Source organism: Phycodurus eques, chromosome 18 (genome assembly GCF_024500275.1).
Source record: "Phycodurus eques isolate BA_2022a chromosome 18, UOR_Pequ_1.1, whole genome shotgun sequence".
Lineage (NCBI taxonomy): Eukaryota > Metazoa > Chordata > Actinopteri > Syngnathiformes > Syngnathidae > Phycodurus > Phycodurus eques.
In genome coordinates this window covers 7,103,394-7,120,759 of record NC_084542.1, presented here as the reverse complement: position 1 = coordinate 7,120,759, position 17,366 = coordinate 7,103,394, and the positions used below count along the sequence as shown (strand labels likewise).

The 17,366-nt window shown below is 40.7% G+C and overlaps 3 protein-coding genes across 5 annotated transcripts; 2 read left to right on the top strand and 1 right to left on the bottom strand.

Annotated features, from left to right (window-relative positions):
- The first annotated feature begins 261 nt into the window (after nucleotides 1–261).
- Nucleotides 262–4,667, top strand: abracl (ABRA C-terminal like). Its single transcript, XM_061705079.1, has 3 exons — nucleotides 262–371; nucleotides 2,133–2,198; nucleotides 2,577–4,667. Exons 2-3 carry the CDS (start codon nucleotides 2,138–2,140, stop codon nucleotides 2,759–2,761), a joined length of 246 nt encoding a protein of 81 aa, XP_061561063.1. The 5' UTR covers nucleotides 262–371; nucleotides 2,133–2,137; the 3' UTR covers nucleotides 2,762–4,667.
- Nucleotides 4,668–6,373: 1,706 nt separating this feature from the next.
- heca (hdc homolog, cell cycle regulator) lies at nucleotides 6,374–16,332 on the top strand. 3 transcript variants are annotated; one of them, XM_061704842.1, is made up of 7 exons: nucleotides 6,374–6,850; nucleotides 8,573–8,727; nucleotides 8,848–9,578; nucleotides 10,549–10,715; nucleotides 11,946–12,100; nucleotides 13,145–14,958; nucleotides 15,367–16,332. In XM_061704842.1, exons 1-6 carry the CDS (start codon nucleotides 6,667–6,669, stop codon nucleotides 13,307–13,309), a joined length of 1,557 nt encoding a protein of 518 aa, XP_061560826.1. In that variant the 5' UTR covers nucleotides 6,374–6,666; the 3' UTR covers nucleotides 13,310–14,958; nucleotides 15,367–16,332. The 3 variants fall into 3 exon arrangements, with proteins under 3 accessions (XP_061560826.1, XP_061560825.1, XP_061560824.1); XM_061704841.1 differs by having other exon boundaries at nucleotides 8,573–9,578; nucleotides 11,988–12,100; XM_061704840.1 differs by having other exon boundaries at nucleotides 8,573–9,578.
- Nucleotides 14,091–16,287, bottom strand: mtif3 (mitochondrial translational initiation factor 3). The gene is made up of 4 exons (XM_061704843.1): nucleotides 16,231–16,287; nucleotides 15,300–15,756; nucleotides 14,832–14,983; nucleotides 14,091–14,736 (listed from the first exon to the last, which is right to left on the bottom strand). The coding sequence occupies exons 2-4, from the start codon at nucleotides 15,751–15,753 to the stop codon at nucleotides 14,491–14,493; spliced, it is 852 nt and encodes a 283-aa protein (XP_061560827.1). The 5' UTR covers nucleotides 15,754–15,756; nucleotides 16,231–16,287; the 3' UTR covers nucleotides 14,091–14,490.
- Nucleotides 16,333–17,366: the final 1,034 nt, after the last annotated feature.

Genomic DNA, 17,366 nt, shown 5'->3' with positions numbered 1-17,366 from the left:
AGGCTCAATTTTCTCAAAATGTCCTATGCTCAGCAGTTTATTGAATGCATCACGAGCTGTGACTTAGTTGGATTTGTCGAAATTTGGCAATTTATGGCAGATTCATGATTTAAAAGCACGAAAACAAAATCAGCTACATTTTTTTAAAAAGTCAAGGTACATGTTGACTTTTTTTAATTGACCACATTTATATTCTATTTTAAATGTAACCACGTCCACTTCAGTGCGAATTTTAAAATCAGCCCAGGTCCCTTGGGCTGTTTAGCGTTTTAAGATTTACGACGACCTCAAATGTAGCGTAGTTTAGCGTAGTATTTATAGCAGGCAGCCGGCACCGCATCGTTCAAAAGGCGAACATCACATAACTACAGGTAAGAAATTTTAAAGTTGTTCGGAAATGTATATATATCTATATCACATGGAACCAGTGTATATTGGTGGACATTTTTAAACGTTTTTGGGCAGCGCACTTTCCATTCGTATTAACAGGACTCCACCCTCTCGACTGTAAGCAGATCACCGCTTACAGTATATAGCGTTACCACTGCCAAGCCTTCTCATCAAGGGGTGACTGTTTTGATGTCGTTCTATACATTATCTAGCTATGCATCACCAACGTGGACATTGTAATGAGAAGGCTTTCACGGTCATGGATTAATAGATGGTGGCTAGCCGGTAACGTCGACCAACCACTTCCGCATTGACTGCAATCCGCCCTGTTCGTGTTGTCGCTTGTTCGCATGCTTCGTATGTAAATTACATGGACAATGTTATGAAACCGCACAATACTTTTTATAAATTAAATAAAAAAATAAATAATGGAAATGGAAGGATGAATTAATTCAACAAACAAAATATTTCAAACACATGGGGAAATGTGTAATGATCAGATGAACCCAAGGTTAAACCTTTCGACACACTTGTGCAGCAACATAATTTCCGCTTTTTTATTGTTTGTTTTCCAATGGAGTTGTACAGGTTATAGGTCGCATCAATGATGGAAAGGGTTTTTAAATGATTTATCTTGGTCTCTTTAAAAACAAAACAAAAAACTGGCATTTGAACAGAGGTGTGTAGACTTGTTTTTAATCCACTGTATGTTGTGCAGTGTAAAGGCAGTCAGCCAAGTTGCTGTAGAAAAGGTTTGATGCGACTTGTCTAAATCTTGTGGAAACGCGAGCAGCAAGAGTTTGCAATTTACTGATGCATTATTGTACAACCCCAATTCCAATGAAGTTGGGGCGTTGTGTTAAACGTAAATAAAAACAGAATACAAAGATTTGCAAATCATGTTCAACCTATATTTAATTGAATAGACTACAAAGCCAAGATATTTAATGTTCGAACTGATAAACGTAATTGTTTTTAGCAAATAATAATTAACTTGGAATTTTATGGCTGGAACACGTTCCAAAAAAAGCTGAGAAAGTCGAGGAATGCTCATGAAACACCTGTTTGGAACATCCCACAGGTGAACAGGTGGGTGCCATGATTGGGTATAAAAGGAGCTTCACTGAACTGCTCAGTCACTCACAAGCAAAGATGGGGCGAGGTTCACCTCTTTGTGAACAAGTGCGTGAGAAACTAGTCGAACAGTTTAAGGACAACGTTCCTTGGCCGAAAACCAACATTGACTGCATGTGACCTTCGATCCGTCAGGCGTCACTGCATCAAAAACCGACATCAATGTGTAAAGTATATCACCACATGGGCTGAGGAACACTTCAGAAAACCAATGTCAGTAAATACAGTTCGGTGCTACATCCGGAAGTGCAACTTGAAACTCTATTATGCAAAGCAAAAGCCATTTATCAACAACACCCAGAAACCCCGCCGGCTTCTCTGGGCCCGAGCTCATCTAAGACGGACTGATGCAAAGTCGAAAAGTGTTCTGTGGTCCGACGGGTCCACATTTCAAATTGTTTTGGGAAATTGTGGCGGTCATGTCCGTAGCTTAAATTTAAAAAAGATATTACAATGCGTTACTGACTGTGGTCTTAAGAGGCACCGCTACATTGAAAAAATATTGTGAATGAAATCTGTTTTGGGTTTGTACTAAAAAGCACCCCTCTTAAACTATTAAGAACCCCATTAACATGTTTATATTTTTGTATTCTATTCCCTTTCCACAGCAACAATGAATGTTGCCCATGAAGTAAACCTGCTGGTGGGGGAGATTGAACGACTTGGGAACAAAAGTAAGTTCAGGCTCTTCTTGTCCATTGTGGCATTATGTGATTCTCTTTTATCTAGCCAGTCTGTTTTGAAGCTAGTTCTTTCCTCAAGTCTAATTAAACCATAAATGTTATTCATGTGATTTTTTTTTTTTTTTTTTTTTTTTTTTTTTAAAAAGTCGACTACTCCTTGTGCTGGAAACAAATGAGCATACTCTGATTATGTTGTTGACCGTTACATTCAGTAGTAATATTCCTAAGTCCACAAGTAATAAAACCTACTTTATAGAAATTGAGTCAGTATTTGAGGAAACGTGTGCGCTACTGTATTATTATGTCGACGGTTTCCTTATACTGCTCCCAGGAGGCTTGAAAAATTCACTTCTCTAAAATTTATTGCAGATGCTGACGGTCAAACAAGTGTAAAGTTTGGAGTGCTGTTCAACGACGACCGCTGTGCCAACATCTTCGAGGCATTGGTGGGCACCCTGAGGGCCGCCAAGAGAAATAAAATTGTCAGCTTCGACAGCGAGATCCTTCTGCAGGGCGTCCATGATGATGTTGACATCGTTCTGCTCCAAAAATGAGGTCTCTGTTTCCCGCAGCGGCTGCAGGTGGAAGTGTTTTGCTTTCTTTTCCAAATACTGAGCTTCTGCTGTGTCAATTAAAAGTTTTTTATTTTTATTTTTTTATTTTTTTTCTCCCCCCTTCCAAAATGTGGAAAACCCAGTGATTGAATTCCCATTCGAAGACCAAACAAGTTAGAAACTCTGCTGGTATAATTTGTATTCACTTTAATTTAGATTAGTTTGATTTCAAACCTGTAATTGGGCGTGGGGATTTCAAGGGCTATTTAACAGCCACAAATGACAAGGATATTTTTAATGACTTGTGGCTCCTCAAACAAAGCACACTGGCTTGATACAACAAAACAGTCTGGTGTATAATTAGTTGTATTTGAAAATTTTGACTGAATTGTAAACATAAAAGTAACAGATTTCTTCAAAACAAAATGCTCAGGGTGAAAAAGAACATTGAAGAGCTACTGTAATTTACTGAACACGGGTCAAATTGCAGGGTAATTCATGCTGTGAGCGGATCCTAAACAGTCTCGCTTAACAGGCATCATAAGCAACTTTTGTTATGTCATGCAAACTTGCGTAATCAGAGCAAACTGTTAGCGACAAATCATTTCTAGTGGAGATGTTTTTAAAGGTACACAAGGTAACATTCGGCACTCGGTGTGCATATCAAAAATTAAATATCTGGACTAATCCCACAAAAAATAGCTAAAATATGCTATTTCAGCTAAAGATGGTTCTCTACATTTACACGAGTCCATTATGCTACCTCTCAACTTTTGTATTAGCACATGATAAATTCAAGACCAGAAATCTTTGAAGACAATTGCATTTCAGCAAGACATTTGTACCTTTTTGTATTCTTTGCCATGTGATGTACATCCCACCTTTTTGTACAGAATATTTTTTTCCTTGCCAACCAAACTCCAAAATCTATCGAATGGATAGCGTTTACATTGGACACATGTTTGTAAGTGCAATTTTTTTTCAAGCATATACTGTAATTGCTACGGGGTGCCAACAAAAAATATCAATTTGCACTTTCTCTCAGGACCAAATCAACTCAACCAAATAACCTTAATGAATGAATGAGCTAGTACTGGTAATAGTTTTTTTTAATTTGTCTATTCACCACTGTTTGTTTTGTACTGTAGGTCCAATGAAACTCGCAGATCAGGCACAATCACATCAAAATGTAATGTTATATTATTTAAAATCTGACGATAGCACAACCGTCTTGTATGAGGCTGAAAATGAGCCACATTTAAACAGGAATTACTACTCGTATAAAACTATCAACTCTGCATGGTTTTGATTGCTCCGGTGGTGTGCTACATCACATGATGTAGGCTTGTGTACATTTCTAACAATTATGGGAGATTCAAGCAGTGAGATGCCTGGTCTGCAAGTTCAATGTCCCATTCACATCTACTGCTCTCATGGCAACCTAGGTGGATCTATTGTGTCAGGTGTTAATTTGTTAGTAGTTTTTTTTTTTTAAACAACATGCCTTGTAATTGGTATTCCATCAGCCTTAGAGGGATCATATTTTATGTGAAATGAATTTGAACTGTAACTAAAGTGAATGGACTGTATTGTAAAAAACATTGGCTATCATCTTGATAATAGCACTGGAAAAAGATCGCCCTGGTAATATAGATTCTATTAGGTGGGGACACACTGTTTTTGCTCAAGAATGACCTTTCTTAACTCGAATGTAAATGATATGCGAAGATGGAGCAAGAAGAGGCGAGAGCGCTTGCCAGAACAGCACCAATACCTCGAGCTGTCTACACTTTGATCCGTGTCTGTGAATTAATGCATCGCGCCGGCATCCTGTGTTGGTATTGGTTATCACAATATTTTGTATTGGCAATAACCCATGTCTACATTCTAATAAATAAAATCTTTACACTTCACCTTGTTTTGCCGCACATTTTGTTTCGTGGTAGAAAAGATGGAACATGTAAGAGTATTCGCTTGTATTCTGGTACCATTGCAGTAAGATGTGCAAAGTAATTTGTAGTTGTGCATTTTAAATGTTTTCAAACATACCTTTAAATCCGGGCAACATAGTGACTTTGTGGTAAGCACGTCTGCCTCACAGTCCTGAGTTTCAGGGTTTGAATTTTGGCTCCAGCTTTCCTTTGTGGTGGTTGCATGTACTCTCGCTGTGTGTGTATTCTGGTTTATTCCCATTCCCAAATCATGCCGTGCATTTTAAGTTAATTAAAGACTCTTAAATTGTCCATTATATGAGTGTAAATGTGCCCTGCGATTGGCCACTGACCGGTCCAGGTGTTATCTGCTTCTCGGCCAAAGTCAGCTGGGATAGACTCCATAATGCATCCAATAGAATGGATGGAACATTAACTCCACTTGGTTTCTAAATTGCTTCATATTCACTTTGGTTACATTTATTAGGAAGGGAAATTTTGTCTTCTATAAATCAACAAAAGTAAAATTTATTTAATCCAAGGTTCACGTCCATGTCTGAATCCCTCATGCAAAATGAAAAACGACAGATGTGATAAGAAATTCAGTCATATCACAACTCAAGTCTGGTGAATAACCTTGTATCATAAATCAGTTGCCTCCCACATGAATATGATGCAGATGACCTGCTCTCCCTTATTTCTTCATTCCCTTTGAGGGCTCGCTGCGGTCAACAGCTGAACGTCAGGGGAGAAAACAGTATTATGCTGGTTCTTATTCAAGTGGGCTATAACATTATTAAAGTCAGGAAAGGAAAAACATCAATTTGTTATTCAAGACATTTATTACAATAGTCACTCACTGGCCTCAACACTAGGTACACTTGCATAAGATCCAACGCAAGAGCTGTATGTTACTATATTTGCAATTGTGCCTTTGCAAAGATAATCCTACACACACACACTGTGGTTTTAGTCATTTTCTTATTTTTCTATTTTGTTTTAACACGGTGGACGACTGGTTAGAGCGTCAGCCTCACAGTTCTGAGGACCCGGGTTAAATCCCCGGCCCCGACTGTGTGGAGTTTGCATGTTCTCCCCGTGCCTGCGTGGGTTTTCTCCGGGCACTCCGGTTTCCTCCCACATCCCAAAAACATGCATTAATTGGAGACTCTAAATTGCCCGTAGGCATGACTGTGAGTGCGAATGGTTGTCTGTTTGTATGTGCCCTGCGATTGGCTGGCAACCAGTTCGGGGTGTACCCCGCCTCCTGCCCGATGACAGCTGGGATAGGCTCCAGCGCGCCCGCGACCCTAGTGAGGATAAGCGGCTCAGAAAATGGATGGATGGATGGATGTTTTAACATGATTCCCATGTAGTTATTTTAATATTAATCATAAATGCATAATAAATACTAAATACACACTTCACTTCCTTTTGTTGTACAAGACAAATGCATTGATTTATTTTCATTGTATCTCCAATCAAAGTTTTTTTTTTTCCTCCCCAATTTTATATCGTTTGGTCTTCTTGCTTCAGTAATTATCCAGGATCAATACATTTTCATAGACGGTGAGTTTTCTGACTGGTGTCTAAAAAGCGATTAGCTTTCAGGATTCCCAGGTTACTTGGACGCAGCACAGGTCGCCGTCGGCCAATGCCAGGGGTCCAGTGACGTCACGGGGGAGGAAGAAGACGACAGAACACGAATGAAAACAAGAGACGGGCACGCCTTCTCTCTTTTAAAGGTTATACCAGCGTAATAAGTGCTGCTTTGAGAGCTGCACGAAGAGACTAATAACAACTACTTCGACAGCAACAACAACACGTCTGTTATTCACTAAACATCGAGAGTAACCGTGCAGAAATGGAGTCCACAGAAATGACAGACTACGTTGTCACCAGGCGTTCATGAAAGCGAACGAACATAACACTCGACTCACGAATCGTATGAAAAAAAAAAAAATCAAATAAAAAATGCCCAACCAGAAGAACAACAAGGGGAAGAAGAGCAAACGCACCAACAGTAGCGGAGATGAACAGGAAAGTGGAGCCTGTGCGGCCGCAACAGGAGGAGCGGCCGCGGTTGCTGCTGCTGCTGCTGCTGCTGTTGTCGCTGCCGCCGCTGCCGCTGCTGCACCCGGGAGCGAGCGTTCGACTGGTAAGAGGGGAAACAGGACACAGACGTACATTTACGAGTTTGGTGATGCTACCTTCCTGCCCTGCTCTGCCTTTGCGGCTGTGCGACGATGCTTGCACAGCGACGTTGCAAAAACGTCTGCCTTCCGTTGCAAAGAAATCCAGCCGTTGCAAAACTTCCCATGCGAAATGATGACATTTGAAGGGTTCGCAGAAGATCTGCAAACGTAGGCTCCATGACGATTGGGGGCCTAGTGAGAAACCCAGTGTGTTTTTATATCGTTCGTGTTTTATCCGACACAGAAAGTCTGCTCACTTGACAATATTTTGTTTCCAGTGATTGGAATCCACATAACATGGCTGATAAAGTGCATTTCCTCAAGCAGTTGATCTGCTGCCGCTGTCTCCTTCAATGTATTGCTCGCGAAGTACCTCGTTCGATCTGCAGCCTTGGAACGATAGGCCTATGCACAATTGTCAAATTGATGAAGGGAATTCGGCGCTACAAACAAACACACTACCCCAAATGTGTTCAATTGTGCAATGAATATGGCCACGCCATTTGTTGCATGCACATTTAGATCTAATGCCAGCCAGTGTTGATTGTGTAGATTGCAGCTGACTGCCCACACAGTGTTATAGGAGGGTGATGTATTTCACCACGCGTTTGCCTCTATTCCTGTGCAGGCTTATTAGACACAAATTGCAGTGGTACTTGTTATTACATACTAATAACCTTATTATACAACTCATTCAATCGATCTCTTTTAATATACTCTTTATATATACTTGGTTTGGAAATCCCTTGTAGTTTAAAACCAACTGGTGGATTATCTTCCTCAAGAAAAAGCCAGAACCCCCACATTTGCGTGTTGTTTCATACCCAGAGTTGAATGTTGGCACAGCTTGAATTGAGCTGCGTCTTAGTCCATTTAATACATCATTAAATAATAATGATAAATCAAGACCAATGTTATTTTTTAGGTGTCCTTTGCAAGTGCCACCCATGTTTTTAGTTTGATATGCCGTGGATGATGGGTAATTCTTAATTACGTGATTTTGCTGTTCGTTTAAAGTCGTGCTCTTTAGGGATTCCGGATGGAAGACTTGCATGTATTGAGTTTGATGATAATGTTTGGCACAAGCTGATGATGCATTAGTGGCTAGTTAGTTAGTAGCACTGTCACCTCACTGTCAAGAGGGCGCACAGTTCTGGTCCCAGTTTAGGGATTTGGACCTAAACTAGCCCTAATTTACATAGTTCCTCCCCACTTATGGATGTTAAACTCACAAATCTCTGGTCCAAAGCCCAAGTCCTTATCAGCCCTTTTCACACTGCCCCTCAGAGTCGTCTTTTTTCAATTTTCCGTGTGAATGATACAGACACGCAATGGAGAGTTGGAGTAAAACTTCCTGGTATTCCAAGAGACAGGCAGGTGGCTGTGTAAAAAGGAATAGCGGAAAGTCGAGACCAGGGTATGTAAGAGAGTCACTTTTCCAGCCCTTTGTGTTGAAAACAATTGTCACTGTCTGACAAGTATTTTATGTGTCACACCGAGACATGGTACGGACATCGTGACACATCTAATTATCAAATTGCGGGACGCTGCTCTGTGAACAGATGTGGATTTGGGTGCTTATACAGTTTGTGCCTACTGCCCCTCTGTGTTAAATGCATCGAATAAATCTCACTGTACATAGGACACAATAATAGTCTGGTCTCCTCCTGTCTTTAATCCTTCAGAGGTCCAGTGTGCGACCCCTCTGGGCTGCAGCTTGGGCCGGCCCATTGACCTGGAGAAGGATGACTACCAGAGGATCCAGTGCAACAATGAACTCTGTCCTTGTGGAAACTGGATGCATCTGCAGTGTTTCTACGAGTGGGAGAGCTCCATTCTGGTACAGTTCAACTGCATCGGCCGTGCACGCTCATGGAATGAGAAGCAGTGTCGGCAAAACATGTGGACCAAGAAAGGATATGACTTGGCTTTTAGGTTTTGCTCCTGCCGTTGCGGTCAGGGTCATCTGAAAAAAGACACTGACTGGTATCAGGTGAAGCGCATGCAGGACGAACGAAAGAAGAAGCCATCTGAGAGGGGCACTGGGAGGACGGGGTCCTGTGGAGGGGCTTCTGGGTCTGGGGACAGTGTGTTTGAGGACCCCAGGAAAAACAAGCTAGCGGGAGGAGTCGGTAAAACAGCACACAGAGCATCAAGTCAGGAGCTACCACGAAGACAATCAGTGGACCGCCAGAACTCAATTGAGAGAGGAGCAGGAGCAGCAGGCGGTCTCTTTCCTTTAGGGCCTCCTTTGAAGTCTCCATGTGACTCCCCAGGACAGTCTCCTCCAACTGGTTTTTCCTTCTCGCCCACCTCTGTCCTCGGACCTGGCGGTGTTGGCTCAGGTTTTCGGGGCTCCCGTCAATTAGGAGAATTCCTCAAATCCGCAGTCCACATGGACGCGCAGCGGAAGCATCTTTTAGTCGGGGGAGCCCTCAGCCGAGCCTCTGGTTGCATTCCTCACCTTGACGCCGCAGCTGTTCTACCCCTGCCGATGGCCTTCACCCTCCCTCTTCATCACCGACTTGCCTCCGGCAGCTTAGGTGATGGTACCCTTCCTCAACCTGTGCAGTTCCTGAGGAGGCTGGACCTCTCAGAGCTACTCACTCACATCCCTCGCCATAAACTCAACACCTACCATGTTCGAATGGAGGATGATGCCCAGGCAGGTCAAGGAGAAGAACTGCGCAGGTACGACCCCTGAACATGTAAAGTCTACTTGTCATAATATTTCAGAGCTGTGTCATGGGCGATCGTTGTGTTGTTCCCATACCATCATCTGTTGATGTAAAAGATATCCATCCATCTATTTTCTGTACCACTTGTCCTCATGAGGGTCGCGGATGACCTTGAGCCTAAAGGCCTTTTCACACTGCACTTGGTTTTCTTGGTGTTCGACATGGGGCAGCGCGCAAGGATGACAGTGCCCCGGTGCAAGCTTGCCAATATTTGGGGGGTGGGGCAGTGATTTCTTAAAAATCAAATTAGTGGGACAAGATGGGGCTAGAGAGGGATGATTTTTTTCCCCCCACAGGTCATTTTAATAATGTACTACTGTCCGGTCATACTGAGAGTTTTAACAAAAATGACAAACTATGATATTTTTTCAGAAATTGCAAACATTCCCTTTAAGCACACTCGGCATACCAAGAACTTATTGAAACTTTTTCTATGCCTCCAACATCTTTGCTGAGACCTACAACAGATTGTGAGCCAGACCCTTTCTCAGGTCCACTATCAGACCTCACAAATGTTCTTCTGGATGAATTGACAAACATTATTACACTCCAAAATCTTCCAGAACGACTTCTCAAAAGAGTGGAGCAAGTCCATATTTCTTCCATTTTCACTTCCTGACGGTCCTGTTCATTCAAATATTTTAAGTCTAACAAACTTAAAACAGATTATTCTGTGATGGATATTTGTTTTAGGGGATGACGAGTAAAAAACATGGTGTAAAAATGTCTCAATCAGATATCCCACATTGTTCTGCCAAGGCAATTCATGTGTGAAGAATCAGTGAGACAGAGGAATTGGCAAATAAGAAGTTGTCTTTCATCCAACTACAATTTAGCCGGTTTAGAATGACCACAAAAAGGAAGTCACATTGAAGTTTAGAACCTTTGTGAAGTTTACACACTGTTGTCTACTTGTCTTATAGGTTCATCCTGTCCACACTCAGTGCAAGCCAGAGGAACGTGGTCAACTGTGCGCTGTGCCACCGGGCCCTGCCAGTGTTCGAACAGTTTCCACTAGTGGATGGGACGATGTTCCTTAGCCCATCACGCCACGATGAGATTGAGTATGATGTTCCTTGCCACCTGCAAGGTCAGACCGGATTCTTGGTATCATTTGGAATTATTTAATCTATACATTGTCAAGCCACAACATTGCATTCGCTTCCCATAAGTCAATGAAAATCAAGGTTATTCATTATACATTTTTTTTGTTTTAAAATTGTATTCTTTTTGTATAATAGTTGGCAAAGTTGAATTAAAAAATGCACGTACTGTAATTATTAACAGTAAAGCATTGAAGTCTATTTGTGTCGTGTTAATGTGAATTATCACTATGCTTGCACAAGATTCTTTGATGTACTGTACTGGCCCACACGCTTTGATGTGGATGGTGCATGGCATAACTATGAAAGGATATTTTATTCGGCTTTCCATGCTTTATGTAACCGTTTCTAGGGACAGTTTAATTTGGCCGTTCTGTTCAAAAGTGGCGATTGATTAAAAATTTGGTTTGACGCCATGGCTGTTATTTACAGAAGGGTAGAAGGCTGCAGCATGCATATGTAGTATGTGGGAGAAAAAAAACAAGTCTGAACACTCAAATATAATCCTATTGTGTTAGTATGACCTTGTTTTAGGACACATTTGATGTACTGTATTACTGTGCTGTATCTAATTGAACAGCTTCGCTATGATTTTGATCATACACAAGCTTATAATGAGGAGAATAGCGTCTGTCATTGACATGGTAAGCCCCAAATCATCCACTTTCAGATAGTTGATCATATTGGTGGACCGGCATGGATACCTTTCTCTCTTTTAGCATTAACCTCTCTGTTAACTTTACTATTCACTGTTAAATGCGGTGCTTGTATAAACATTGCAACACCTTAAAATGATCAATGTTTATTTCAAGACATCAGGTTGCAAACAGATTGTGAATTATGTTGTGTTCATCATGTACCATTCACTGGCTTATTTTTCTTCCTTTTCCTCAGCTGGAAACTAGTTAAATGTTGATTATTCATCAGGAATTTCAAGCGAAGTAAATTATGTATGAATGAAACACTAATATAATATGCAACAAAGGGTTGTATCCTCAGTAGAAGCTTCAAAAATGGTACAGTGTCTTTCTTACTGAGTTCTTTGTCTGGTAAATATACAATTTCTCACTTCACCACAGCAAATAACTAAACCTTAGTTAATATGCTGGATATTTAATGCAGTAAACGCAAAATGACACTTTCAAGGGCGTTCACTATCCCCCCCCCCCTACTGATGCTTTATTTGGCAACTAATCATCTTTTTTCATCTCTAACAGGCAGGTTAATGCACCTCTATGCCATATGTGTGGATTGTCTAGAAGGTGTCCACAAGATCGTATGCATCAAGTGCAAGTCCCGCTGGGATGGGAGCTGGCACCAACTGGGCACCATGTACACCTACGACATCCTGGCTGCTTCACCTTGTTGTCAGGTAGAAGTGCAGATATACGCATAAAAAAATGTGTGCAATTGTAGTGACAATCTGTCATTGGTGGTTACAGTGTTCTTTTTTCTTGGAAACATCAGTTGACGGAAAGAAAAGTAGCAATAGGAATAAATATATCTCATCAATATTACAAATAACAATTGAAGGAGACATACCATTAAGCCCAAAATGATTAATAGCTAATTTGTATTGGTCACACCCAGGCCTAATTACTGACTGATTTGTCGAATCAAGAAATCACTTGTCAGACAAAGTAGGCTCCATGATCACAAAAAGAAACTTGGCATGCTACGATCCAAAGAAATTCTAGAACAAATGTAATTGAAATCTATCAGTGTGGAATAGGTTACAATGCCATTTCCAGGGCTTTGGGACTCCAGCGAACCACGGTCAGGGTAATAATCCATAAATAGAGATAACTGGGAAAATTTCTGAATCCTATCCGGAGTGGTCAGTCAACCCAAATTACTCATAAAGTACAAAGACGACTCATTTAGGAGGTCACTCAAGAACTGAAAATGAAATTCAAAGAACAATAGGCCTTATTGGCCTCAGTAAAGGTCAGTTTTTATGACTCAACCATGAGAAAGATAATTGACAAAAATGGGATCCATGCGGGACTTGCAAGACAAAAAACATTGCTGACAAAAAACAACAACACAAAGGCTCGCCAGGAAACATCTTGATGATCCCCAACTAATATTTTTGCTGATTCATATTTTTACACTTGCAATGCCACGAAGAAGTAATATGACAACACTTAAAAATATGACAAAAAAATTTGTAATTTGCTTACAACTGTATTCTGGTAGAAATTCAATTTTTTTTTCTCATTTCATTATAAATTTTAACTTTTGGGATACATTGTTGAATGTCTTCAAACTGATGGTTGGGGTATGTTGTTGAACATCCTAATATACTGTTTTTAGCTAAGTGTTTCAGCAAATGGAAAGAAAAGCCCAATTTCATGTTTGATGTACAAAGATTGTCATTTTTTCTAATGACCTATGTCACTCTGTGTGCCACCAGGCTCGTCTCAACTGTAAACACTGCGGGAAGCCGGTGGTGGATGTTCGTGTCGGGATGCAGTATTTCTCCGAGTACAGCAATGTCCAGCAGTGCCCTCACTGCGGCAACCTGGACTATCACTTTGTCAAACCCTTCTCCTCCTACAAAGTACTCGAGGCTTATTGACAAATGTTTTGCATGCGAGTCAAAGCCACTTTTAATTTTTTAAGTTTAGGAAAGTTTATATTTTCAGGTTTAAGGAGGAGCTTAAGGTTATTAGTTGGATGTTTTAGTTTCCATATGTTCAGTTTAATTTTATTTTTTTTATGTACAGACAGAGCATGACTGTGAAAGTTCCATGGTTGTCTAATGCTGAAAGCGCAAGAAAGGTGTTGGATCAAGTGTGAAGCACATTTATCTGTGACAAGTGAATGTATCTGTAAGCCAAATTAGTTATTTTTTACCATGAAAGGACTTCATTCTTGAATAAAGGCAAGATATATATATATAGTGGTGTGGATGGTTATCCTCTAATCAGGTAATGAATTAAGTTCACCACAACTAACCATTTCAGTAAAACAAGTAGTCAATTAATGCCTCCAAAGAGCAATAGGATAACAAAAATGTTTTGACCTATTTATTTTATCGTAGATGAAAAACCAAAACAAAACACACAAAAAAAACTGAATACTGCAGTCAGAAGAGTACCAGTATTAGCGGAATCAGTGACATCTAATCTATTAATTTTGTGGCTTTGGTTTGATATATTAGCATTTGAGTGGATTATTCATTTAACATCATGTTTAGGTGACAGTGGCCAGGCTGTTGACTCTGTGACTGGAGTGTAAACATCTGGTGTCTGCCTCTTACACAAAAGAAGACAAATTAAGTGAGGACTGTGACATTAGAGCATCTTCCATGGCTAGGAGTAATACTGAAGATGGCAGTTATCACCAGGACCAGAGCGTTTGTACAACATTTTTAATTCAGTTTAGTCTCAGTGGAGACTAACCCCCTTACCTGTTAATTAAGACGTGTCCAAAACATTTGCATTATAACCAGAATATATCTTATTTTAGACCAACCATGCTTGAATTGTTTAATTGTTGAGCAGCCAATCGCAGGGCACAGAGACAAAACAAACATTTACGCTCACATTCATACCCATGGAAAATTTAGAGTCTTCAACTAACCCAGCCTGCATGTTTTTGGGATGTGGGGGGAAACCGGAGTATCCAGAGAAAACCCACGCAGGAACGGGGAGAACACGCAAACTCCACACAGGGGAGGCTGGATTTGAATCCGGGACCTCAGAACTGTGAGGTGGATGTGCTAACCAGTCAGTCTATTTTAATTGCAAATATGTCCTATTTCTTATTGGTCATTATTGAAGAGTCCTCTTTTGTGTCCAGAGGCGACATTTCATTGTCAGCAGCCTTTGGGCTGGCAGACTGCAACAATGGAGGTTGATCTTTGTCTCTTTTGGACAGTTCCTTTGCTGAAGGTGGCCGAAGGATACACATGGCTGCTTGACCCTCACGTATGACTTTTGGCTTTGAAACAAATCCCACCATCACCTCCATTTGATGAACCATGTGCTCTAGGTTTTCATCCTGTGTGAAAATGAGATTCATCATGTGGGGAAAATCAAGGCACAATGTGTGATAAATTTTGAACCAGTGGTGAAATGGGAGCGGATCTTCCTCACCAAGTTGTTTGTGGACTCTTTGCGTGGAGAGCGTAGTGTTATCCTAACATGGTGCTTCTTCTCCAACCAGCTCTCCACCTGCTTCAGTTTGGTCATCAGGTCGTGAGAAGCAATACTCGAAGAAAAGGTGAGCTCTTTGACCTGCACAGGAGCTATACAAAATGCACCACAATCAGCTGTTGTACACTGCATTTCACCTGCTTGTGAAATCTTTAGGTGAATGAGGCCTCAATCGCCAGTGTCGTTTTCAGCCAAATCAACACATTTGCCTTTGCCTTTTGTACACAACCTAGAAATGTGTGATATTGCTGCAACTAAGTCGTCCCGTAACTCGCAATTCTCAAGTTAAATACACGCGTGTTAAAAAAATACAGGTACAGAATTTAGTTTAGGGTCTTTTTACAGCTCTGTGCGCAAGTGATGAGACTTGTGTCCAAAGAAAATGGAACTTATTTTGGTTTCACACACCTGCCTTGGCTTTCTGTTTTTCCCACATTTTCATCTGTTCTTCGTGGATTTGTTTCCCACTCATCAGACGATACACCGGAGGATCCTGACGTTCACTGAGTACCACCAGTTTGAGGCCCTTCTCATCCATGATTCTGAGCACATTTGCGCGGTGGAGGAGACCCAAGTTTTCCCCTTCCTCACTGATGACTTGGATCTGGCGCTGCGGGATTTTCCGGCCGACGCTGGTGATTGTGGTACGAGCCCGAGGATCCTGCTTTTTTTTCTTCACTGCAGGAGTCTGGTTCGAGTCATCCGCATCTGTGCAGAAGGAAGACCATCTCCAAGGCTTAGCAAAGATGCTGCTCTTTTCACACCTAAGAATCCTCAATGCTGGTGTCCAAGAGCCTGGACTCCCCCCATTCACCATGTGGACTGCATGACAAAGCAGTTGCCGCACACAACCTGCAGCCATAATCTAAAAACAGAGAGCACACATAACTGTGTTACCAATTGAGGCAGGCCTACAGAACTGCTACATCATTGAAAGCGAGTGCATGACCTCGTTAAATAATTGTGCTGTGCAGATTGAACACACCCCATTAGAAAAGTACAGAATCTACTAAAATCCTCCAATTTAAGTACATTTTATTGTTTTTCTTACAGTACACAACGGAAAGAACATTATATGGTATTGTGTTAAAGCCCAAATAGTTCTTGGGAGACACACCAAACATGCTTTACTTCCTACATGTACATTGTAGTTTTTGTTATGTTTCTTTACTATCAGTACAGTATTTCAAACGACGAACCCATCAGCCTCATCACTGTGATACACAGTGCGTTGCTCATAGTAAAAACGGCATTATTCAACAGTTTTATAGTTGCTTAAGGCTTTGCTGAACACATAAAAACAACCAAATGATGTATTTTTGCAGCATTTGACCACTACCGTTCAATGTCGCGCGTGCACGCTTATCTGGAAGGGGGTTGCAGGGCAGGCTGCTTCCGCAATGCTCTTCTTCTTCTTCATGACCTTACTCCGGGAAAACGCATCCAGTAAATATACAATACTGCCATCTACAGATCACAGGCAGAATAGCAAATTGAGGATTATTCCTTGATATTATTTATTTCTACGGATTATTCAAAATTCTAATTTTGCGTCAATTTAACTCCGAACACGAGCGATATGTGACGACAAAACGATAATATCATTATCCCTTTAAATTAACAACACAGTGAAATGAAAGAACCAGAGAAAACCAGAGTAACCCTCTTATTAATTTACAAACCTGTTGACTAGTGTTTATAGTTTACTAAGAGGAAGAAAAAAAATATGACTCGACACAGCTTTGCTGCAAGCACAATTCTGACATGATAGTAATGAGCGAACAGACAACAGGTCCTGCATGAGTTGACCAACATAACGAAAAATGCCAAATTAGTCATTTCTGAAAAAAAGAAATCTTCCCTTGTTTTTTCAGAGATAGAGAGAAAGACAGACAAGCTGGTGTTTTTTTAAGATAGCAAAAAAACAACATTCAAAAATCATTCTTGTTGCCAACTACATCAAACAATTCTGAAATAAGGCCATGGATGGGGAATATTTTGCTTCTCTGAATCTGTTGCTGTCATTGTTAATGCTCCCTAGTTCACATTCCTCCATGCCTCTGCGGTTATGGGGCCCATCTTTTTTTTTTTTTTTTTAGCATTTCAAGATCTCAAACCGCAGTTGACTTTACCTCTCAATATTTACATCAAGTCATCGTCCACGGAGGTTGAAAAAAGTAACAAGCCCATTTTAGCAAGGTGTAGAAATTACAAATGTGTTTTCAAATATATGGAGTAAAAGTAAAAATAAATACCCAAGTTCAATATTGAACCAGTAAAGCAAACAGAACAATTATTCATGATAAATAAAACCACCCTTCATAAAGTTCAACCACACCCCAAAACCTTGCTGCCAGACTGCTGATTAAGAATAAAATAGTTCATGAAAGTACCAGAATAAAATCTTATAAAGGGAACATTTATATTTACCATTATGTTAACATTGTATATTTTAAAAATGAAAATAAGTGTACT

Excerpts from the sequence above, each read along its gene's own strand:
- mtif3 (XM_061704843.1), bottom strand. The coding sequence starts at position 15,753 with ATGGCTGCAGGTTGTGTGCGGCAACTGCTTTGTCATGCAGTCCACATG. Across the intron at positions 14,984-15,299 it reads AAAACAGAAAGCCAAGGCAG|CTCCTGTGCAGGTCAAAGAG; the intron begins GTGTGTGAAACC and ends CATTTTGTATAG. Across the intron at positions 14,737-14,831 it reads AAGAGTCCACAAACAACTTG|GATGAAAACCTAGAGCACAT; the intron begins GTGAGGAAGATC and ends ATTTTCACACAG.
- heca (XM_061704840.1), top strand. The coding sequence starts at position 6,667 with ATGCCCAACCAGAAGAACAACAAGGGGAAGAAGAGCAAACGCACCAAC. Across the intron at positions 9,579-10,548 it reads CAAGGAGAAGAACTGCGCAG|GTTCATCCTGTCCACACTCA; the intron begins GTACGACCCCTG and ends CTTGTCTTATAG. Across the intron at positions 12,101-13,144 it reads CTGCTTCACCTTGTTGTCAG|GCTCGTCTCAACTGTAAACA; the intron begins GTAGAAGTGCAG and ends GTGTGCCACCAG.
- abracl (XM_061705079.1), top strand. The coding sequence starts at position 2,138 with ATGAATGTTGCCCATGAAGTAAACCTGCTGGTGGGGGAGATTGAACGA. Across the intron at positions 2,199-2,576 it reads TGAACGACTTGGGAACAAAA|ATGCTGACGGTCAAACAAGT; the intron begins GTAAGTTCAGGC and ends AATTTATTGCAG.